A 24,715-nucleotide genomic window follows, 5' to 3' on the forward strand; every position below is an offset into this window, starting at 1 on the left:
CACCATGAAATCAGTGGGTCATTGGAGATACTCATACAGATTCATCCTTCCCTCCCTATCACATGAGATCAGTGAGTCATTGGGGATACTCATAGAGACTCATCCGTCCCGCCCTATCACCATGAGATCAGTGAGTCATTGGGGATACTTACTCATACACACTCATCCCTCTCTCCCCTCCCTCCCTATCACCATGAGATCAGTGAGTCATTGGGGATACTCATAGAGACTCATCCCTCTCTCCCTATCACCATGATATCAGTGTCATTGGAGATACTTACTCATAAAGACTCATCCCTCCCTCCCTATCACAAGATCAGTGAGTCATTGGGGATACTCATACAGACTCATCCCTCTCTCCCTATCACCATGACATCAGTGTGTCATTGGAGATACTTACTCATAAAGACTCATCCCTCCCTCCCTATCATCATGAGATCAGTGAGTCATTGGGGATACTCATACAGACTCATCCCTCCCCCCCTATCACCATGAGTTCAGTGAGTCATTGGGAATACTTATTCATACACACTCATCCCTCCTGCCCTATCACCATGAGATCAGTGAGTCATTGGGGATACTTACTCGTACAGACTCATACCTCCCTCCCTATCACCATGAGATCAGTGAGTCATTGGGGATACTCATATAGACTCATCCCTCCCTCCCTCCCTATCACCATCAAATCAGTGAGTCATTGGGGATACTCATACAGACTCATCCTTCCCTCCCTATCACCGTGGGATCAGTGAGTCATTCGGGATACTCATACAGACTCATCCCTCCCGCCCTATCACCATGAGATCAGTGAGTCATTGGGGATACTTACTCATACAGACTCATCCCTCCCTATCACCATGAGTTCAGTGAGTCATTGGAGATACTCATACAGACTCATCCCTCCCTCCCTATCACCATGAGATCAGTGAGTCATTGGAGATACTCATACACACTCATCCCTCCCTGCCTATCATCATGAGATCAGTGAGTCATTGGGGATAGTTACTCATACACACTCATCCCTCCCTGCCTATCACCATGAGATCAGTGAGTCATTGGAGATACTCATACAGACTCATCCCTCCCTCCCTATCACCATGAGATCAGTGAGTCATTGGAGATACTTACTCATACACACTCATCCCTCCCTGCCTATCACCATGAGATCAGTGAGTCATTGGGGATACTTACTCATACACACACATCTCTCCCTCCCTATCACCATGAGATCAATGAGTCATTGGGGATAGTTACTCATACAGACTCATCCCTCCCTATCACCATGAGTTCAGTGAGTCATTGGAGATACTCATACAGACTCATCCCTCCCTCCCTATCACCATGAGATCAGTGAGTCATTGGAGATACTCATACACACTCATCCCTCCCTGCCTATCATCATGAGATCAGTGAGTCATTGGGGATAGTTACTCATACACACTCATCCCTCCCTGCCTATCACCATGAGATCAGTGAGTCATTGGAGATACTCATACAGACTCATCCCTCCCTCCCTATCACCATGAGATCAGTGAGTCATTGGAGATACTTACTCATACACACTCATCCCTCCCTGCCTATCACCATGAGATCAGTGAGTCATTGGAGATACTTACTCATACAGACTCACCCCTCCCTCCCTATCACCATGAGATCAGTGAGTTACTGGAGACACTTACTTAGAAACATGGAACATGACAGGGGAATAAAGAACATATGTGCTATCTAGTCTGCCCATTCATAGATACTATTCATTGGGTGTGGAACCAATGCATAGAGTCAAGCAGCATTTCAGTTATTGACTTCTTTGCTTTCATTTTCCACAGCTGTGGTAAAGAGCTCCTGGGATGCAGGACCCGAATTGATAAGCCGGACAAAGATGATAATGGAGAGGTTTGCTACTGGGGTCGAGATGTGTTCATGGGGTACCTGAACATGAAGGATAGGACTGAGGAGGCTTTGGATGAGGAGGGCTGGCTGCACTCAGGAGATATCGGGAAGCTTGACCAGGAGGGCTTCCTCTATATCACCGGCAGGATCAAAGGTGAGAGCGGCCTGATCCAGATAAGAATAGAGAGTTAGTGAAGGATGCGACAAGTGACATGTAATACACACATGAGTAACTACACAATGCATATATTGCTAATAGGGGACCGATGATATGTGCGGGGGGGAACTGATATGATGTACCTCTGTTTCCTAATGGTTATGCTTCTTGCATGTTGAAGTTATGTATGGTGTGTACATCAATAAAATGTTAATTCAAAAAAAATAATAAAAGTATAGAGTGTTAATCAGGGTGAAATGGATCTGGATTTTAGATGTAATTTCTTGTCCGTCTAACTCAGGTGGAGTGGGTATCTCGCTGTTAGTTACAGTCTGTGGCAGTGGAGGGTGAAGTCGCGTGCCCACTGTCACATGGACCATCAGGGCCGAGCCCTGCTTTCCCTGGCTCTCAAGCTGCCGCTCTGACCCCTTGGTGACTCCTCCGGCTCACTCCTGGTGCAGCCCTTTCATGGTTTGATGTGCATTGGGAGCTCCTGACTTATCCATCACTTTCTGCAGTAACAGAAGTCGATGGCTCCCTGGTCACCTGTTTTCTCGAGCTCTGTGGTCTGGCCTGTCTTCAGGGGAAGCTGTGGTTCCTGCTCCTAGCCCAGCTCACTCCAGAGTCCTGGGATTTGTCTCCCTGCCAGCAGATGGAGACGGAGAAGAAAACCTTTACTGACACTGCCGCCTGCATGCAGTCCCTCAGTATTTCTCGGTCTCCAGCGGACAGTCTGGTGTTTAAAAGAAAGAAAAGAGGAAGATGGATTTCTTTCAGGAGCTTCCTCCTAGGGGGTTGTTAGGTCCCTGGTGGGGGCCATTCTCCCTGACTGAGGTGGACGAGCAAGAGGTTGGTGACCCTTGGTGCCGGCTCGTCCCTGGACGCTGAGGGGATTTTGATTAGCTGCTGGTCCAGTTCCCTCGATCCCCCGGAGAGCCCTCTGCAATCAGCAGCCTCCCTGCAGCATGCAGAAAAGTACTTCTGTCTTTATCTATTACAAAGAAAGGAAGGACCTGATCGTTTTATGCAGTGGCTGGGAGAGGCTTTGTCGACTTCAGCTGGCTCTGTACGCGATGAGTGATCACACCGGGTGAGAGCCGGCGTCAGCAGGGGGTCCCGGTGCTGACGAGACCGCCACAGCAAGCGACGAGGAGTCAGCGCATGTCAGATGCAATGGTGCCTCACAAGGCCTCACGCTTGTGTGGGGATACGTGCGCTCGTCTCATCCACGTGAATTTGTGCGCGTGCTGCTTCTCTGGGGAGGAGAAGACAGCTCGGCCGGTGCAGGCTCCATTTTCATCGTGTAAAAGCGCAGACTTCGTTTCAGCACCTAAAAGACCTACGAGGTCGTCGGGAGCCGCCACAGATCCTTTTGTCATGAGTGCGGGAACGGCGGCCATCTTGACCGTAGTCGCAGCGGCACTGGAGGCTCGTGGGGAGGCAGGGGATTTCATTCCCCCCTTATCTCCTGCCATGCAGAGTCCCGCAGAGAGGCTGGAGGCCTCGGAAGATTAGGAGGCCTTAATGCAGGAAGATCTGGAGGATTCTCGGGCCTTCTCCTCGGATTTTGTGTTACTTCTGCACAGGGCCTGTCCAGTTAGAAAGGCAGCCGGGGAAAAGCGCCCTCGTGCTCTGGGTCAGCCGCAAGGTGACTCGAGTCCTGCGAAAAGACATCGCCCAGCCAGGGGTGGTTTTATAATGAGGCAGGGTGAGGCGGCCGCTTCAGGCAGCAAGATTTTGAGGCGGAAAAATTGCCCCCTGAAACCCTCCTGCCATGGCCGCCTCACTCTTCCTGCAGGCAAATTCTGGTGGCAAATAACCTGCAGTGCTGGCGGCGTGGAGCAGCGACATGCCGACAAGGTTTCTACCCGTCTCCAGCAAAATAAAGGTCCCAGCGTCCCACGGAGGCGGGCAATTGTGACTTTCTGGCAGGGTATCCACTACCCGCCTGCAAAGGAAAGGTGCCGTGGCGGAGAGAGAGCGTGGCGGAGAGAGAGCGGGGCAGCGCGGGGCTGCAGCCCAGACTTCCGGGGATTGAGGTGGCGGGGCGGAAGCAGAGCGCGAGGTAGGTACGCTCCGGCCCCTCCCGCGCATGGGTTTCCTCCTCAAAGCGCTGCCTCTCACGAGGAGATTTGAGTTTGCACTGTGCGGTCATCATGGCTGCCGCCTCCCCACCACGTGCACCCACCTCGGGTCAGACTGAAACGCAGAAGCAGCTGAGGGAAAGCCTTGGAAGTGTCAGTGAAAGGATGGAAGGGAGCTCCAGCGTACATCCTGCTCCCAGCCTCACATCTCTAGGAGAGTGTGTTTATATATAAAGTTAAAGTTTGTGCCCCCTCCTGCAATCTAGGACAATCTCAGGAGGACTGGAAATCCAAGGTTCCCTGCACCGTTCCCAGATCAGCCGGGCTCCAGGGTTTTGCCTCCCCTCCAGCAGATGGAGACAGAGAAAGATTCACTGCCACATAACCCGAGGTGCCACCTGCAGTCACTCTGTGATTCTCTGTCTCCAGCAGATGGACACAGAGAGAGTTTTACTGACACTGCCACCTAACCCAGCGTGCCACCTGCAGTCCCTCAGTATTTCTCTGTCTCCAGCAGATGGAAGAGGTGCAGACCTGCAGTCCCTCAGTATTTCTCTGTCTCCAGCAGATGGAAGAGGTGCAGACCTGCAGTCCCTCAGTATTTCTCTGTTTCCAGCAGATGGAAGAGGTGCAATCCTGCAGTCCCTCAGTATTTCTCTGTCTCCAGCAGATGGAAGAGGTGCAGACCTGCAGTCCCTCAGTATTTCTCTGTCTCCAGCAGATGGAAGAGGTGCAGACCTGCAGTCCCTCAGTATTTCTCTGACTCCAGCAGATGGAAGAGGTGCAGATCTGCAGTCCCTCAGTATTTCTCTGACTCCAGCAGATGGAAGAGGTGCAGACCTGCAGTCCCTCAGTATTTCTCTGACTCCAGCAGATGGAAGAGGTGCAGATCTGCAGTCCCTCAGTATTTCTCTGACTCCAGCAGATGGAAGAGGTGCAGACCTGCAGTCCCTCAGTATTTCTCTGACTCCAGCAGATGGAAGAGGTGCAGACCTGCAGTCCCTCAGTATTTCTCTGACTCCAGCAGATGGGGGAGGCGCAAAGCCTGCAGTCTAAGATTAGTTAAGGAAAAGACAAAGACAGATTTGGACTTTTGGGGATTGCCTCCCAAGGGGCTCCTAGGTCCGGGTGGGACCAGCCCCCCTGATTTCTGAGGCAGATGAGCAGGGGCTTGGGGACCCTTTATTGCTCAGTCGGTGATCGCCGGTGAAGGGCTGAAAGCTGGTGATCTCAGTTCCCTCGCCCTCAGGAAGATAAACAGAGCCTGCGGCCAGCCTTCATTTTGCAGCGAAGTGCTTTTTCCCTCTGAGCTTGTTTCTCTGCCTTCATAAAGTTAAAAAAAAAAAAGAATAGGAATGAGAGCAGTTTTTTCTGATTGACTTTTGGCCAACAGTGTAGCCTTTCTCTCCGTGCAGGTTACGCCCATGCCCTCTGTTAAGGGTAGAAACTGCCGCTCCCTGCAGGTTACCCCCATGCCTTCTGTTAAGGGTAGAAACTGCCGCTCCCTGCAGGTTACCCCCATGCCTTCTGTTAAGGGTAGTGACTGCCGCTCTCTGCAGGTTACCCCCATGCCCTCTGTTAAGGGTAGTGACTGCCACTCCATGCAGATTACCCCCATGCCCTCTGTTAAGGGTAGTAACTGCCACTCCATGCAGATTACCCCCATGCCCTCTGTTAAGGGTAGTAACTGCCACTCCATGCAGGTTACCCCCATGCCCTCTGTTAAGGGTAGTAACTGCCACTCCATGCAGATTACCCCCATGCCCTCTGTTAAGGGTAGTAACTGCCACTCCATGCAGGTTACCCCCATGCCCTCTGTTAAGGGTAGTAACTGCCACTCCATGCAGATTACCCCCATGCCCTCTGTTAAGGGTAGTAACTGCCACTCCATGCAGATTACCCCCATGCCCTCTGTTAAGGGCAGTAACTGCCACTCCATGCAGGTTACCCCCATGCCCTCTGTTAAGGGAAGTAACTGCCACTCCATGCAGATTACCCCCATGCCCTCTGTTAAGGGTAGTAACTGCCACTCCATGCAGGTTACCCCCATGCCCTCTGTTAAGGGTAGTAACTGCCACTCCATGCAGGTTACCCCCATGCCTTCTGTTAAGGGTAGTAACTGCCGCTCCATGCAGGTTACCCCATGCCTTCTGTTAAGGGCAGTAACTGCTGCTCCATGCAGCTTACCCCCATGCCCTCTGTTAAGGGTAGTAACTGCCGCTCCGTGCAGGTTACCCCCATGCCTTCTGTTAAGGGTAGTAACTGCCGCTCCATGCAGGTTACCCCCATGCCTTCTGTTAAGGGTAGTAACTGCCGCTCCATGCAGGTTACCCCCATGCCTTCTGTTAAGGGTAGTAACTGCCGCTCCATGCAGGTTACCCCCATGCCTTCTGTTAAGGGTAGTAACTGCCGCTCCATGCAGGTTACCCCCATGCCTTCTGTTAAGGGTAGTAACTGCCTCTCTGTGCAGGTTACCCCCATGCCTTCTGTTAAGGGAAGTAACTGCCACTCCATGCAGGTTACCCCATGCCTTCTGTTAAGGGTAGTAACTGCCGCTCCATGCAGGTTACCCCCATGCCTTCTGTTAAGAGTAGTAACTGCTGCTCCGTGCAGGTTACCCCATGCCTTCTGTTAAGGGTAGTAACTGCCGCTCCATGCAGGTTACCCCATGCCTTCTGTTAAGGGTAGTAACTGCTGCTCCGTGCAGGTTACCCCCCATGCCTTCTGTTAAGGGTAGTAACTGCCTCTCTGTGCAGGTTACCCCCATGCCTTCTGTTAAGGGAAGTAACTGCCGCTCCATGCAGGTTACCCCATGCCTTCTGTTAAGGGTAGTAACTGCCGCTCCATGCAGGTTACCCCATGCCTTCTGTTAAGGGTAGTAACTGCTGCTCCGTGCAGGTTACCCCCATGCCTTCTGTTAAGGGTAGTAACTGCCTCTCTGTGCAGGTTACCCCCATGCCTTCTGTTAAGGGAAGTAACTGCCACTCCATGCAGGTTACCCCATGCCTTCTGTTAAGGGTAGTAACTGCCACTCCATGCAGGTTCCCCCCATGCCTTCTGTTAAGGGTAGTAACTGCTGCTCCGTGCAGGTTACCCCCATGCCTTCTGTTAAGGGTAGTAACTGCCTCTCTGTGCAGGTTACCCCCATGCCTTCTGTTAAGGGAAGTAACTGCCACTCCATGCAGGTTACCCCCATGCCTTCTGTTAAGGATAGTAACTGCCACTCCATGCAGGTTACCCCCATGCCCTCTGTTAAGGGTAGTAACTGCCGCTCTGTGCAGGTTACCCCCATGCTTTCTGTTAAGGGAAGTAACTGCCACTCCATGCAGGTTACCCCATGCCTTCTGTTAAGGGTAGTAACTGCCACTCCATGCAGGTTACCCCCATGCCTTCTGTTAAGGGTAGTAACTGCCGCTCCGTGCAGGTTACCCCATGCCTTCTGTTAAGGGCAGTAACTGCTGCTCCATGCAGGTTACCCCCATGCCCTCTGTTAAGGGCAGTAACTGCTGCTCCATGCAGGTTACCCCCATGCCCTCTGTTAAGGGTAGTAACTGCCGCTCCATGCAGGTTACCCCCATGCCTTCTGTTAAGGGTAGTAACTGCCGCTCCATGCAGGTTACCCCCATGCCTTCTGTTAAGGGTAGTAACTGCCACTCCATGCAGGTTACCCCCATGCCTTCTGTTAAGGGTAGTAACTGCCACTCCATGCAGGTTACCCCATGCCTTCTGTTAAGGGTAGTAACTGCCACTCCATGCAGGTTACCCCCATGCCCTCTGTTAAGGGTAGTAACCTTTGAACCTACCTCTGTTAAGGGTAGTAACGTTTGAACCTACCACCGCCTTAGAGATCCAATCCCTGCTAAAGAAAATGAAACCTTCATCGCATCCCTTCGATCTAATACCGTCAAAACTTCTTCTGTTAATACCCGAAACCATCTCTAAACCACTTGCGGACATTATAAACTGCTCCTTAACACAGGGAATCTTCCCAGAGGCACTAAAAACAGCTTCTCTTAAACCTCTACTAAAGAAACCAGATCTGGACCCCATGAACCCAAACAACTTCCGCCCAATCTCAAATCTACCCTTTGTAGCAAAGATCCTGGAAAAACTGGTCAATTCGCAACTCTCTACCTACCTCGAAGATCATGAAATACTTCACCCCACACAATACGGGTTCCGCAAGACCTTAAGCACTGAAACTCTTCTCTTATCACTAACTGACCATCTCACCATGGGCTTGGACAAAGGACAATCGTTCCTACTAATCCTACTGGACTTGTCGGCAGCCTTCGATACGGTCAATCATGCCACCCTCCTCAACCGCCTTTCAGACATTGGAATTACAGGCTCTGCTTACACTTGGTTCAAGTATTTCCTCTGTAACAGAGGCTACAAAGTTAAAATCAATAATAAAGAATCTCCCCGCTACAATTCCTCACAAGGAGTTCCTCAAGGCTCCTCACTATCCCCAACCCTTTTCAACATATACCTTCTTCCTCTATGCCAACTGTTAACCAACCTACAACTAAAACATTTCTTATACGCCGACGACGTACAAATCTTGATACCCATCAAAGAAACCATCTCTAAAACCCTCAAATACTGGGAAAACTGCCTACAAGAGATCAACCAACTCCTCGCTAACCTAAACCTGATTCTAAACTCGGCCAAAACAGAACTCCTCCTCATCTCCCCTGAAAATAGCAACTCCCCACACTCTGCAACAGTTAACACCATTGCTACACATGCAAGAGACCTAGGGGTAGTAATAGACAAACACCTGAACCTAAAAGCATTTATAAACAATACAACCAGGAACTGCTTCTACAAGCTGCAGGTAATCAAGAGAATGAAACCACTACTACACTTTCATGACTTCAGAACAGTCTTGCAATCAGTAATTTTCTCCAAGATGGACTACTGCAATTCAATATTGCTAGGTCTCCCAGCCTCATACATAAAACCACTTCAGATGCTACAGAACGCGGCAGCCAGAATTCTGACAAATTCCAGAAGAAGAGACCACATCTCGCCAATTCTATCTAATCTTCACTGGCTGCCAATACACTACAGAATCCTACACAAGTCCATCACCATCATCCACAAATCCATCCACTCACAGGCCCCTCTCAACCTCCAAATCCCCCTCAGAATGCACTCATCATCCAGACCTATCAGAGACGCCTACAAAGGCTCCCTGACCGTTCCTCCAACTAAATCTACACTCCATAAGGCACTCAGAGACCGGGCCTTTTCTACAGCGGGCCCCTCTCTTTGGAATACCTTACCACCGGACCTTAGACTTGAACCCTGCTTACCAACATTCAAAAAAAAACTTAAGACTTGGCTATTCAGGCAAGCCTTTCCGGAGTCAAATATCCATTGAGAGACCTCACTGCACAATGTTAATATCCATAAAGAGACATCACTGCACAATGTAAATAAGTTACCTCTGTAAATTTTTACGCTACTATCCTTATTTCCTTCCTCTCCCAGTTCTACAACCTTGTTTTATTGTAACTTTTGCTTCCGTTGCACTTGTTAAAAGAACAGTTTTTGCACCCCCTGTTATATGTAAACCGGCATGATATGATCTTATCATGAATGCCGGTATAGAAAAACCTTAAATAAATAAATAAATAAATAAATAGTAACTGCCACTCCATGCAGGTTACCCCCATGCCTTCTGTTAAGGGTAGTAACTGCCGCTCCATGCAGGTTACCCCCATGCCCTCTGTTAAGGGTAGTAACTGCCGCTCCGTGCAGGTTACCCCCATGCCTTCTGTTAAGGGTAGTAACTGCCGCTCCATGCAGGTTACCCCCATGCCTTCTGTTAAGGGTAGTAACTGCCTCTCTGTGCAGGTTACCCCCATGCCTTCTGTTAAGGGAAGTAACTGCCACTCCATGCAGGTTACCCCATGCCTTCTGTTAAGGGTAGTAACTGCCGCTCCATGCAGGTTACCCCCATGCCTTCTGTTAAGAGTAGTAACTGCTGCTCCGTGCAGGTTACCCCCATGCCTTCTGTTAAGGGTAGTAACTGCCTCTCTGTGCAGGTTACCCCCATGCCTTCTGTTAAGGGAAGTAACTGCCACTCCATGCAGGTTACCCCATGCCTTCTGTTAAGGGTAGTAACTGCCGCTCCATGCAGGTTACCCCATGCCTTCTGTTAAGGGTAGTAACTGCTGCTCCGTGCAGGTTACCCCCATGCCTTCTGTTAAGGGTAGTAACTGCCTCTCTGTGCAGGTTACCCCCATGCCTTCTGTTAAGGGAAGTAACTGCCACTCCATGCAGGTTACCCCATGCCTTCTGTTAAGGGTAGTAACTGCCACTCCATGCAGGTTACCCCCATGCCTTCTGTTAAGGGTAGTAACTGCTGCTCCGTGCAGGTTACCCCCATGCCTTCCGTTAAGGGTAGTAACTGCCACTCCATGCAGGTTACCCCCATGCCTTCTGTTAAGGGTAGTAACTGCCACTCCATGCAGGTTACCCCCATGCCTTCTGTTAAGGGAAGTAACTGCCGCTCCATGCAGGTTACCCCCATGCCTTCTGTTAAGGGAAGTAACTGCCGCTCCATGCAGGTTACCCCATGCCTTCTGTTAAGGGTAGTAACTGCCGCTCCATGCAGGTTACCCCATGCCTTCTGTTAAGGGTAGTAACTGCCGCTCCATTGCAGGTTACCCCATGCCTTCTGTTAAGGGTAGTAACTGCCGCTCCATGCAGGTTACCCCATGCCTTCTGTTAAGGGTAGTAACTGCCGCTCATGTAGGTTACCCCCATGCCTTCTGTTAAGGGTAGTAACTGCCGCTCCATGCAGGTTACCCCCATGCCTTCTGTTAAGGGTAGTAACTGCCGCTCCATGCAGGTTACCCCATGCCTTCTGTTAAGGGTAGTAACTGCCGCTCCATGCAGGTTACCCCCATGCCTTCTGTTAAGGGTAGTAACTGCCGCTCCATGCAGGTTACCCCCATGCCTTCTGTTAAGGGTAGTAACTGCCGCTCCGTGTAGGTTACCCCATGCCTTCTGTTAAGGGTAGTAACTGCCTCTGTGCAGGTTGCCCCCATGCCTTCTGTTAAGGGTAGTAACTGCCGCTCCATGCAGGTTACCCCATGCCTTCTGTTAAGGGTAGTAACTGCTGCTCTGTGTAGGTTACCCCATGCCTTCTGTTAAGGGTAGTAACTGCCGCTCCATGCAGGTTACCCCATGCCTTCTGTTAAGGGTAGTAACTGCCACTCCATGCAGGTTACCCCATGCCTTCTGTTAAGGGTAGTAACTGCCGCTCCATGCAGGTTACCCCATGCCTTCTGTTAAGGGTAGTAACTGCTGCTCTGTGTAGGTTACCCCCATGCCTTCTGTTAAGGGTAGTAACTGCTGCTCCATGCAGGTTACCCCATGCCTTCTGTTAAGGGTAATAACTGCTGCTCTGTGTAGGTTACCCGCATGCAGAATTCTTACACCTAAAATTAACCTAGCTTGTATGGATCTGCAGTGTTTATCTCATGCACTTCTGTATTCCTATACCGTTATCTTCACCACCTCTTCCGTGAGGGTATTGCATGGATGCACCACTTTTTCTGTGAAGAAATATTTCTTGAAATTGGCTTCTGAGTCATGGAAAAGATTTGCAGTCCATACATCATTAAAACCTTTCAGGTATCTGAAGGCCTGTATCCCAGTGGCGTAGCCACGGGTGGGCCTGGGTGGGCAGGTGCCCACCCAACTTAGACCCAGGCCCACCCAACTAGGCACCGGAACTGCAAGGCTGTCGCGGGATCCCATCCCCGCGACAGCGAACAAGAGAACCCACGCCTCGCGCGCCATCACGGCACACATGGGGAAGCGCTGCTGCGGCCGTATGGCCAACCGGTCTTCCTGTTGAGGGGGGGGGAGCGGAAGCGCCACACGCAGCTTCCGCTCCCCCCAATGCAGGAAGATCAGCTGCCTCTCCTGCTGCCACCGGCCTCCTGCTATCTTCAGGCCAAACGGCCTGCCGATCTTCCTGCTTGGGGGGGGAGAGAGGAAGTGGACGTTGTGCGCTGCGCTTCCGCTCCCCCCCCCAACAGGAAGTTCGTCGGGCCGTATGGCCCGACGCCCGAAGATAGCAGGAGTCCGGTGGCAGCAGGAGAGGCAGCTGATCTTCCTGCTTTGGGGGAAGGAAGGGGAAGCTGTGCACGTGCTTGAATGTGTATGTGTGGATGAGAATGGGAGTGTGTGTGGGTGAAAACTGGAGCCTGGGTGTGTATGTGGGTGAGGATGGAAGCTTGAATATGTGGGTGAATGGGAGCTCGAATGTGTGTATGTGTGGTTGAGAATGGGAGCCTGGGTTTGTGTGTGGGTGAGAATGGGAGCTTGAATGTGTGTATGTGTGGGTGGGAATGGAAGCTTGAATATGTGGGTGAATGGGAGCTTGTATGTGTGTATGTGTGGGTGAGAATGGGAGCCTGGGTTTGTGGGTGGGTGAGAATGGGAGCTTGAATGTGTGTATATATGGGTGAGAATGAGAGCCTGGGTTTGTGTGGGTGGGTGAGAATGGAAGCTTGAATATGTGGATAAGAATGGGTGCTTGAATGTGTGTATGTGTGGGTGAGAATAGTACCTTAAATGTGTATATGTATGGATGAGAATGGGAGCTTGAATATGTGTGGGTGAGACTGGGAGCATGGGTTTGTGGGTGAGAATGGGAGTCTGGGTTTATGTGTGTGGGTGAGAATGGGTGCCTGGATGTGCGTCTGTGTGTGCATAAGAATATAAGCCTGGGGAGGGGTGAGAAATTGAGAACTTGTATGTGTGTCTGCAGAGAATGTGGGGGGGGGGGGGGGAGAGCATATGAGAGTGACAGCTTGAGTATGTGAGAGGGAGTCTGTGAGAGAAAGCGTGTGTGTGTGTGTGTGTGTGTGTGTGTGGAAGGGAAGAAGACAGTAATAGAAGAAAGACACTGAAAAGGAATTAGGAAATGAGCTATAAGGGAAAAAATGGGAAAAAGAGACCAGGACCAACTGATTAGAAAAATACAAAGATCAGACAACAAAGGTAAAAATATATATATCTATATTTTGAGATGTTAGCAATTTAAATATAAGCAACACAACCGCTCTCTCAAAATTTATGGACAGGTAGGAGCCGTGTATAAAATCGTAATAATAAGAAGGCTAAAGTTCCACAAATCACCGTGAATTATGTTTGTATCATTAAGTAAACCTCATACTTAGGCGTAGATGTGAATGCTATGCTGCATAATTTGGCATTATTTATCAGTAAAAAAACAACTAGTAGACCTGCATGCCTACAGCCCACCCATGTTAACCTTGTGCCCACCCAAAAAATCAATTCTGGCTACGCCACTGCTGTATCCTATCTCCCCGTGCACCTCCCCTCCTCCAGGGTGTACATATTTAGGTCCTTCAGCCTCTCCTCATAACTCATTTGATGGAGACCTCCCACCATTTTGCTCGCCCTTCTCTGGATGGCCTCCATCTTGTCTCTGTCCCTTCTGAGATACGGGCTCCAGAACTCAGCACAGTACTCCAGGTGAGGATAATCACTTCCCTTTTCTCACTGGTTATTCCTCTCTCTCTATGCAGCCCAGCTTTCTTCTGGCTTTAGCTATCGCCTTGTCACGTTGCTTCTCCGCCTTCAGATCCCCAGACACTGTCACCCCAAGGCCCCTCTCCCAGTCTCTGCGCATCAGCCTTCCCCCCCCCCCCCCCCATCATATTATTCAGTTATTTTGGATGAGATCCCTAGGGGGATTTGCTGAAGCACCCGGTGGTTGTTTGGTGAGAGGAGGGCATGGCCTTTCCTCCAGGGACTGCTGGTGGTGGAAGTGGTGCTGGACCCACCTGAAGTGACAGCCTGAAAACTGCTCCTCCTCCTCACTGTGCCTAAATGTCAGGCCAGGGGCGACCGGGTGTGCCTACTGTGGACATGTCACCGGCCTGCCACCTCCCTGCATGCCCGCTCGCTGCATGGAAACGCACAGCATGCACACCCGCTGGCCCTGGCGCTCTCTAACCCGCTGGCCCTGGCGCTCTCTCACCCGCTGGCATTGGCGCTCTCTCACCCGCTGGCCCTGGCGCTCTCTCACCCGCTGGCCCTCGCATTCTCTCACCCGCCGGCCCTGGCGCTCTCTCACCCACTGGCACTGCCGCTCTCTCACCCGCTGGCCCTGGCGCTCTCTCACCCGCTGGCACTGCCGCTCTCTCACCCGCTGGCCCTGGCGCTCTCTCACCCGCTGGCCCTGATGCTCTCTCACCCGCTGGCCCTTGCATTCTCTCACCCGCTGGCACTGACGCTCTCTCACCCCTGGCACCGGCGCTCTCTCACCCGCTGGCTCTGGCGCTCTCTCACCCGCTGGCCCTGGCGCACTCTCACCCGCTGGCCATGGCGCACTCTCACCCGCTGGCCTTGGCGCTCTCTCACCCGCTGGCACTGGCGCTCTCTCACCCGCTGGCACTGCCGCTGTCTTACCCGCTGGCCCTGGCACTCTCTCACCCGCTGGCCCTCGTACTCTCTCACCCGCTGGCACTGCCGCTCTCTCACCCGCTGGCCATGGCGCTCTCTCACCTGCTGGTCCTGGCGCACTGTAACTCGCTGGCCCTGGCGCTCTCTCACCCGCTGGCACTGCCGCTGTCTCACCCGCTGGCCCTGGCGCTCTCTCTCCCGCTGGCACTGCCGCTGTCTCACCCGCTGGCATTGGCGCTCTCTCACCCGCTGGCCCTGACGCTCTCTCACCCGCTGGCCCTGGCGCTCTCTCACCTGCTGGCACTGCCACTGTCTCAGCCGCAGGCATTGGTGCTCTCTCACCCGCCGGCCCTGGCGCTCTGTCACCCACCGACATTGGCGCTCTCTCACCCGCCGGCCCAGGCGCTCTCTCACCGCCGGCACTGCCGCTCTCTCACCCGCCGGCCCTGACGCTCTCTCACCCGCTGGCCCTGGCGCTCTCTCACCCGCTGGCACTGCCGCTCTCTCACCCGCCGGCACTGCCGCTTTCTCACCCGCCGGCCCTGACGCTCTCTCACCCGCCGGCCCTGGCGCTCTCTCACCCGCCGGCCCTGCCGCTCTCTCACCCGCCGGCCCTGGCGCTCTCTCACCCGCTGGCACTGCCGCTCTCTCACCCGCTGGCCCTGGCGCTCTCTCACCCGCTGGCACTGCCGCTCTCTCACCCGCTGGCCCTGACGCTCTCTCACCCGCTGGCCCTGGCGCTCTCTCACCCGCTGGCCGCCGGCTGCTTAGGCTCTGCCAGGGCTCCGCAGCCTCTCCCCCCCCCACCTCCTGCTTGAGGTGGGGGGGGAGTGAGAGCTGTGCTTGGGCGAGCGCGGGCTGGTGCTTAGCTGCCCCCGGAGGAGGGGAATAATGCAGGGGTATTGCATGCATCATCTTCTCTGTTCTGTTGCAGTTATCATGTTGAATTGTTGTATTTTCAGTTTTGAATTTGCTATTTGATTGTGTTATTTATTCTTTCTTTTTCAAACCTGTACTATCGTAGCCCACTTGGCATTGATTCCCCGCCCTTAGCTCTTTGTTTCAATGTATTTTCCACTCATTTTGTTAAAATGTGACCCGGCAGGATGTTTCACACTCATGCCGGTATATAAAAGCCGTTAAATAAATAAATAGATAAATGTTTCATTCTCCTCTCCTGATTTTCCATGGAAACATTTCTGGTACAAAAGGCTGGCGCAGAAACCTGGGCGGGGGACTTTCTACCTGTGCTGTGCACGTCACTGCTACCCAGGTTTGCTGACTTCACGTATCCCAGCCTCCCTTTCGGGCCGATTCAGTGAAGTCTGCGGGAGAGCAGGCGAACGTCCACTCTCCCGACACGTGCACAGGAGAGCGGCCTCAGTATTCAAATGAGGCCCGGCAGTAAAAAGAGGCACACAAGGTTATACTAAGGCGTCCCTAGTGCCTCTTTTTTGACAGAAGCGCCAGCTGTCAGCGGGTTTGACAATCGACGCTCAATTTTACCAGCTTCGGTTCTCGAGCCCGCTGACAGCCACGGGTTCAGAAACCGGACGCCGGCAAAATTGAGCGTCCGGTTTTCAAACCGCTGGCCAACTTCAAATTTTTTACTTTTTTTACCCTTCGAGACCTCCAACAATATCGCCATGATATTAAGTCGGAGGGTGCACAGAAAAGCAGTTTTTACTGCTTTTCTGTGCACTTTCCCGGTGCCCGGAGAAATTAGCGCCTACCTTTGGGTAGGCGCTAATTTCTGAAAGTAAAATGTGTGGCTTGGCTGCACATTTTCCTTTCTGAATCGCGCGGGAATGACTAATAGGGCCATCAGCGTGCATTTGCATGTTGCGGGTGCTATTAGTTTCGGGGGGGTTGGACACGCGTTTTCGACCCCTTACTGAATAAGGGGTAACGCTAGTGCATCGAAAACGCCCGTCCAATGGCGGGTTAACAGTGCGCTCCGCTGGAGCCTGTATCCGCCTGTTTGTGTCTAAAGCTTGGCTTGAGCTCTGCTGCTGCCACTGCATTTGAATCTGTGCTTCCTGCTCCCTCCCTTCCCGCCCTTTGCCAGCGCTCCTGCTTCTTCTTCCCCTATCCCCTCCCCAGCCAGCAGCTCTGCCCTCGTCCTGCTGACAGAGTCTCGGCATTGACCTGGTTCTTGGTGATGCAGATTTCCGAGTTAGGACTGGGCTGGGGGCTGCCACGTGGCACTGAGGGTACAGGACTGGGAGTACGTGGCAGGTGCTGTACACAGAACCTCCCCTAACCTGCTTTCTGCTGGGCTGCAGAACTGATCATCACGGCGGGCGGTAAGAACATCCCCCCGGTCCCCACGGAGGAAGCTGTGAAGGAGGAGCTGCCCATCCTCAGCAACGCCATGCTAATCGGGGACAAGAGGAGGTTCCTGTCCATGCTGCTCACCCTGAAGGTAAGGGGGGCTGCTGACCAAATGAAACAGACTGATTTTATAGATTGGGGAAGGAAAGAACTAGATTCAGGGTGTGCACTGGATGTGGTCTAATTGTATTTTAGCAAAGCTTTTGATACAATCCTGCATAGGAGGCTCATCAATAAAATGAGCAGCCTGGGACCGGATTAGAAATTGACTGATGGGCGACAGAGGAGAGTGGTAAATGGAAGTCCTTCTGAGGAGAGAAGGGTGATCAGTGGAGTGCCTCAGGAATTTGTTCTGGGCCTGTTTGGGATGTGGTGTTACCTTCATCCTTCTTCAGAGGGCAGTGTAAACGCTGGGGGGATGTGTCCCTACCTTTATCCTTCTACAGAAAGTGGTGTAAGCCCTGGAGGGAGGAGATGTGTTGCTTTTATAGTGCTATACACCTACTTGCTTTCTCTGTTTGATGCATTTATAGAGCACATGGAGTAACCATATTCATTTCTGCCTTCTCAGTGCAATGTAGATCCAAATACTGGGGAACCCCAGGATGAATTAACCCCCGAGGCTGTCCAGTTCTGTCAGCAGCTGGGCAGCAGGGCCACGCGTGTATCTGAAGTGATTACCTCTGAAGACCCAGCTGTCTATAAAGCCATCCAGGAGGGAATAGAACGAGTGAACAGAAGGGCTGTGTCCAACGCCCACAGGGTGCAGAAATGGACCATCCTGAGCAAGGACTTCTCCATTTATGGAGGAGAGCTAAGTGAGTGTGTACTCTTTCTCTATGCTCAGGGGAGAAATAAGTGAGTGCTCACTGTGCCTCAGGGACTCTCCATGATCAGAGGGCAGTGAGATGAGTGCTCACTGTGTCTCAGGGGCTTTCTATAGTGGGGTGAGATAGATGAGTATTCAGTTTGTCTCTGTGATTTTCCATACCTGGGGGACCTAATTAAGTGGTCACTGGGACTATTCATACCTGTGGGAACTAGACAATTGATTAGAGGGCCTCAGAAACTCTCCATGGTCAGAGTGGAATTACGTGAGTGCTCACTGTGGCTCACGGACACTCAAAGGGTTGTTAGGTGAGTCCTCAATGTGCTTCTGATTGTATACAGTATAGACAAAATGAGTATTGTGAGTGTTTGTATACAGTATGGAAGAGGATTATTTTGGGTGACTATATACAGTATGGATGCGATGAGTATTGAGTGATTGTATACAGTATGGATGAGATTATTTTTGCTGACTGTATACAGTATGAATGAGTATTAAGTAACTATACAGTATGGATGAGATTATTTTTGCTGACTGTATACAGTATGAATGAGTATTAAGTAATTGTATACAGTATGGATGAGATTATTTTTGGTGCTTGTGTACAGTATGGAGGGGATGAGTAGTGAGTGATTATATATAGTATGGATGAGATTTTTGATGACTGTTTACCTTATGGATGAGTATTGGGTGATTGTATACAGTATGGATGAGATGATTGAGTGATTTATACAGTATGGATGAGATTATTTTTGCTGACTGTATACAGTATGAATGAGTATTAAGTAACTGTATACAGTATGGATATTATTTTTGCTGACTGTATACAGTATGAATGAGTATTAAGTAACTGTATACAGTATGGATGAGATTATTTTTTGTGCTTGTGTACAGTATGGAGGGGATGAGTAGTGAGTGATTATATATAGTATGGATGAGATTTTTGATGACTGTTTACCTTATGGATGAGTATTGGGTGATTGTATACAGTATGGATGAGATGATTGAGTGATTTATACAGTATGGATGAGATTATTTTTGCTGACTGTATACAATATGAATGAGTATTAAGTAACTGTATACAGTGTGGATGAGATTATTTTGGGTGACTGTATACAGTATGGATGAGTATTGAATGAATGTATACAGTATGGATGAGATGATTGTTTGGGTGCTTTAATACTATGTTGTTACTTGCTGTCTATGGCTAGGAAGAGAGAAAGAGGGTATTTTACTGCTAACTTCAGAACTTCTCTTCCGCAGTCCTAAAGTTATCCAACTGTGGGGGTCATTTATCAAAGTGCTATATGGCATTTTGACATGCAAAAAACACCTTTAATGCATACAAAAGCACCATAATGTTTGGTGGGGAGGATATTGAAAGAGAGAGAGAGAGAGAGAGAGAGAGAGAGAGAGAGAGAGAGAGAGAGAGAGAGAGAGAGAACACCTAACCATAATGCCCTCACCCTAGATAGGTATTTATATCTCTATGGGAGGCCCACCTAGTAACTTGAGGTGAGGTTTAGGTATTATTGTAGGGGTTAGGGCCCACTTTGACATTCAACGTGAGACGTACGAACAGAACAGTGCTCTCTTGTGAAGATTTGATGGCCTTTGGAGTGAGGAAACTCAGCCAAAGATGAGATTTGTGCAATGTTCTCTCAACCTAGCTTGATGTTACCCAGGAAGATAGTCCATTAAGCTAGGTTGAGAGAACATTGCACAAATCTCATCTTTGGCTGAGTTTCCTCACTCCAAAGGCCATCAAATCTTCACAAGAGAGCACTGTTCTGTTCGTACGTCTCACTCTGAATGTCAAAGTGGCCCCTAACCCCCTACACTAACACCTAAACCTCACCTCCAGTTTCTAGGTGGGCTTCCTATACAGATATAAATACCTATCTAGTGTGCAGCCATTATGGTTAGTGTCTCTCTCTCTCTCTCCCTCTCCCCCTCCCCCTCCCTCCCATTGCTAAGTGTGAAAACTTATCACAATTTGCACAAAGATAGTGCTTTGCAATAAACTGCCTATTACCATAAAACACACCCCTTTTCCTATCACATGCAATATTTAGTGCATTTTGATAAAGCCAGGTAACACTGAAAATTTAGCCAGAAAACCAGCTCCACCTCTAACTGATGACTTATGACCAAAAAATATAAAGAGGTGAGGGGTTAACTAGTAACCTATATATATATATATATAAGTCATATCTTTCTATATTGTCATTATTGAGACAGTATCAGAGACATAGGTGCAAGGATTTTAATTCAATGTCTCTTGCCTGCAACGGGCTTCAAACAGTATCAGTATTTAAACACCACAGATTCAAATCATACACTGTACCTCTTTCAATCACACTATCAAAAGTTTTATTCATAAAACTATCAAAATATGCCAAGAAAACAATACATTTCACTACCTCCTGTCAAAAAATGCTTGGAATCAAAGATAGACAAACGACTGCCGAGCAAAACTTGGTAGATTCACCGGCTTTTCTTGAAAACGTCACCCACTCAACATGGCCCATGTTTGGGCGTAAAAATGCGGCTTTCTCAGGAGCGAAGCCTTCCCTTGCAATAATGATAACTCTTTAATGAACTCCTGAGAAAGGCATATTTTTGTGCCGAATCATGGGCCATGTGATGGTACCTGATCTGAATCCGTGGAATGATATCGGACAAGATATCGCCATTCCTTCCATTCTGCGGTAATCCAGTATTTCCTGCAGGTTCAGACTCTTCACGATTCCGCCTCTGGGATAGATCACGACTATATTGTATTGGGCAATTGATCCATTTGGATGGAACATGTTAGCTTCGTGGACCCTTGGGCCGATCGGAACCAGAAGATGGACTGCCTTTGGTGAGGCTGTGATACCGGTTCCAACCGGGAGGCGGCGAAGGCGGGCTTGTGGACTGCTGAGAGGAAGGCACGAAGGGCCCTATGCGACCAAGGGCCAGGAGAAGAGGCTGACCTGGTGGAAGGTGATGTTCGCCCTGGAAGCCGGTACTCCCCCGAGAGGAGCTCGTAAGAGTCCGGCCGCTGGGACTTAGGTGATTCGCCCTGGAAGCCGGTGTCCCCCCGGGAGGAGCCCGTAGGAACCCGGCCGCTGGGACTTAGGAGATCTCTACCGACGAAGTCGTTGCTCACCAGGCCAGGGTCAGGTGTGGGAGGATCGCCGTCAGCCAGTCCGAGTCAAGAGCCAGAGGGATACCGTAAGCCAAACCGAGTCGAAAGCCAGAAACCACCGAAGCCAAGCTGAAGTCAGGAACCGGGAAGAACCACGAGCCAATCCGAAGTCGAAAACCAGAAGATCAAGCGACGAGCAGGAACACAGCAACTGGGAGCAGGACGAACCTGGGAACCTCGTTGCAAGGCAAAATCCAAGTCCAGCTGCAGGGTTTAAATACCCTGCAGCGTCTGATGTCATCAGGGAGCGTCCTGTGCAATTCCCGCGCTGGCCCCTTTAAATTCTGGCCTGAGACGCGTGCGCGCGTCTAGGGGGTGGGGCTAAGTGCCGAACGACGCCGGCTGCTCCGGCGAGGCGAAGAGGAGGCAGCAGAGGGCCCTGCAGGCCCGGGAGAGAGCGCCCGACGTCGGGGCCGCGGCAGCGGGGGTCCGCGGAGGCCTGGGGGGCATGAGGCAGCGCCAGAGCTGCGGTCAGGTAGGCGGCGATCCCGGGGCTGACCCGGGATCGCAACAGAACATTACTTACCTTCTCGGAAATAAAGTCTTCTTATGGCCTAGCAGCTACAGACTATTTCCAACATCTCCAAGCCAGACATTATTTGCGTTCTCTGGGCTCTCCCACCTTTTTGGATGCTAAATGGCAATTACTAAAGACATGGTTTGACTTGGACAACCCCCAGAAAAGATCTATTTCTTATTTATATAAACAGTTGGAAGATATACGTAATAGATGGTTTTTAGAAGAGGTTCAGATCAAATGACAGAGAGAACTTAGATATCCAATTCCAGTTACATCGTTAAAGACTGCCTTCATTATGACAAAGAAAATTACAAGCAACTCAATACTTCGAGAAACCAGATACAAAATCATCTACAGAATGTACATTTCTCAACATCAAGCGTTCAGAGCTGGGTTTTCTGTGACCGACTTGTATCTTAAATGCAATAAGGTCGAGGCGCATTTAGGACATGCCCTCTGGTGCTGTCCTGTAATTCAAGTTTTCTGGAAAAAAAATGTTCCGATCTACAAGTGATGTTGTGGGCTTTAAAATCCCATTTTCACCACTGGTGGCTCTTTTTGGTATTTTTCCAAGGTCCTTCAGGGGAAAAAAAAAAGTCAGGCACTCTGGATTCCTAAAGTTTACTTGCTAGCTTGTAAAGCTATAGTGGTTGCCTGGAGGAAATCAGAAAGTCCTTCCCTTGTATACTGGCGTTCGTCTATTATCGAACCTACTAACTTTGGAAACATTAGCCAGTAATCATCTGCCAATCCGAACCAGGAGAGCTAAAAATGCAATCTGGCTTCCATTCGTACAAACTCTGCCGCATGACTCGCAAAGTCTCTTTTATTTATTTTATTTATTTATTTAAATTTCTTATATACCGGCATTCGCGATGGGAGTCGCATCATGCCGGTTCGAACTGATGTCTGATATTTAGATTTCATGGGGTTTTTGTATAAACATATATTTTGATGGAATAATGGGACTGCAGGATTTCCCTTTGGTGCAAGGGGTGGGAGAAGTGGCCTCAAATAGGGGTAGTGGATTAGAAAGAATGACCATAAGAGGTTTCTAATTGTATACCTTATATGTTATACTTTAATGATATCCATTGTTATATTTATAAACAATAAAACATAGATTTACCATAAATCTTTTCTATCCCGTCGCTAAGTTATATAGCATCGCAACGGTTTACATAAATTAATTTAGGTGGATGCGTACGCTAGAACGTTCCAACAGGCGCCAAAAAGGTTCGGTTACAATACATCGTAAAAGACAACCGATTGTTTAGTGTCTCTGATACCGTCTCCTTCCTTAATAATGACAATATACTAAGATATGTCTTCTTTAGATATATATATACATTGGTTATTATTTAACCCCTGCGCCTTTTTGTAGTTTTTGGCCGTTTATCCAGGCAGGTGTTGCTCCTGCGCTCATTTCAGACTTAGCCAAGTGGCGGGATTTGAAGTTTGTGCTGTGCTGACTGGCCTCGAGATAGTCGGGCGACGGGAGAGGGGACAGGGCGCTCCGGAGCGCAGCTGGTAAATCCCGTTTTCAGTATTATCCAGCTAAAGTAGCAGCGGGTGTGATAATCTGCCCTCGGCACACAGTCGAGTGCACATTTTACTGCCGAGGCAGCAAAGATTTTGCAGACAGAAAGACTTGTGCTTAGTGCTGTAGTTACATTGCTTTGCATCCTCGCATGGAAATCTCATGCTCACCCCCTCTCCTCCATCGCGGGGAAGGTGAGTCGGCGTCACTTGTGTTTTCTTAGCGCTGGAAACGTAACTCCTGGTCCAAGCTGGAGTAAAGGTTCCAGGGCTAATATTATCAGTCTAGGGGTGGGAGCTGGAGTTTCGGGCACATGAATCCTGAGTACTGCTCCTGGCACGCTGGTTAAGAACAGGAGTTAGGAGTGCAAGGGCTATGCTCTTAACTCTTTGCATCCAGCTGTGTGCAGGGCACGTGATTTGTGCGCATAAACCATGTTTCGCTGGGGGCATATATTGTGCTGTGTACACTTTCTGGTTTGGGCGTGGTTTTTTTTCTAACTCCTGAGGCATTAGCATAGCATGAGCTTACTGCAGCAGGAGTTTAAAAACAACAAGCTTGCATATTAGGAAACTGCGCAGTGAATTTCCGTGCAGGATTTTAACGTTCAGCTTTTTTGCGCTGGCCCCATGGCTGGCTAAGTTTAGGATGGGCTGACGAGCAGGGTTAAAGTTATCCGGATACATTGATGTGGCTTATTTATTTATGTAAATGTTTTCTATACCCTCACACTCCGTTTCGCAGCTGCACCGCTGAATATCCCAGAGATCAATGTGCTGGCCAGAGCGGAGCCTGGCAGGTTTCCTCATCCCCTGGGGAAGGGATTTTGGGCTGTACAGAGGGAGTGATCTGCTCCGGCTGTGGGACTCATGAAGGGAAGGTCCTTGCCACAGCTCTGGGGATCTTCCCGGCGCCCCCGCTGATCTTCTCTCGTCCTCTCCCTGCAGGTCTAACCATGAAACTGAAGCGCGCTGTCGTCCTGCAGCTGTACCAGGATAAGATCGACGCTTTCTACAAGTTCTGATGATTTCTTTCTGGGAAGTCTGAAAAGGAAGATTTTGGTTTGGTTTTTTTTTTGCGATATTTCACAGATGTGGGAGCAGCAGGGAAGTAAGCAGCTGTATTTGTGCTTCGTGCACGAACTGTGCCTCTTCGGTGGCTCTGGGTCTTATCACCAGCCTGGGGGCTCGTGTATAGGCCATTGCTCTATAACGCTAGACTGTGCTCCAACACTTTTACCTTCCTGTAACATGAAGAGGGCAACCCCAAGTTGCTTTCAGAGGGGAAGGGAAAGGCACAATAAGTGTGAAATGCCCTTTTCTGGGTCCATCTCATGTCTGCGCTGCTTGGCTGACAAAGGACACTCCTGATATTAACGCAGCCCCCTGCTAGCAAACAGGCAGAGCTTCTTCAGCGGCCCGGCTGCTGTAGCTCAGGGCAAAGTCACGATGGGGCATTGGGGACACAGGTGCGCTAGCCAGAAAAGCACACACAAGAGAAAACATTTGTGCAAAATGATCCTAGGGGCTACATTTTCAAGTACCCAGTTCCCTCCAAACTCTAAAGTTAGACACACAAAGCGTGGAGTGAATTTTCAGAGTACCGCTAGCTGTCCAGTTTTGGTGTTGAGAATTCCTCCAGTTAAGGGCCTGCACGCTAAACCAGTCTGGGAGGAGAGATTCTGACACACAGCCGAGTGCTCCAAAA

General features: G+C 50.2%; 1 protein-coding gene across 3 annotated transcripts in view; it reads left to right on the top strand.

Moving 5' to 3' along the window:
* LOC115079516 (long-chain-fatty-acid--CoA ligase ACSBG2-like) overlaps positions 1 to 24,715 on the top strand; it is a 133,283-nt gene that overhangs the window by 101,503 nt on the left and 7,065 nt on the right. For 2 of the 3 annotated variants that reach the window (XM_029583153.1, XM_029583165.1), the window contains exons 12-15: positions 1,827 to 2,044; positions 16,878 to 17,017; positions 17,498 to 17,744; positions 23,956 to 24,709. In XM_029583153.1, coding sequence (XP_029439013.1) covers positions 1,827 to 2,044; positions 16,878 to 17,017; positions 17,498 to 17,744; positions 23,956 to 24,032 — 682 coding nt within the window. In that variant the 3' untranslated portion in view covers positions 24,033 to 24,709. Of the gene's footprint in view, positions 1 to 1,826; positions 2,045 to 16,877; positions 17,018 to 17,497; positions 17,745 to 23,955; positions 24,710 to 24,715 lie in introns of those variants that run through there. The other variant, XM_029583161.1, reaches the window with a different exon arrangement.

This window comes from Rhinatrema bivittatum, chromosome 1 (genome assembly GCF_901001135.1).
Source record: "Rhinatrema bivittatum chromosome 1, aRhiBiv1.1, whole genome shotgun sequence".
NCBI lineage: Eukaryota > Metazoa > Chordata > Amphibia > Gymnophiona > Rhinatrematidae > Rhinatrema > Rhinatrema bivittatum.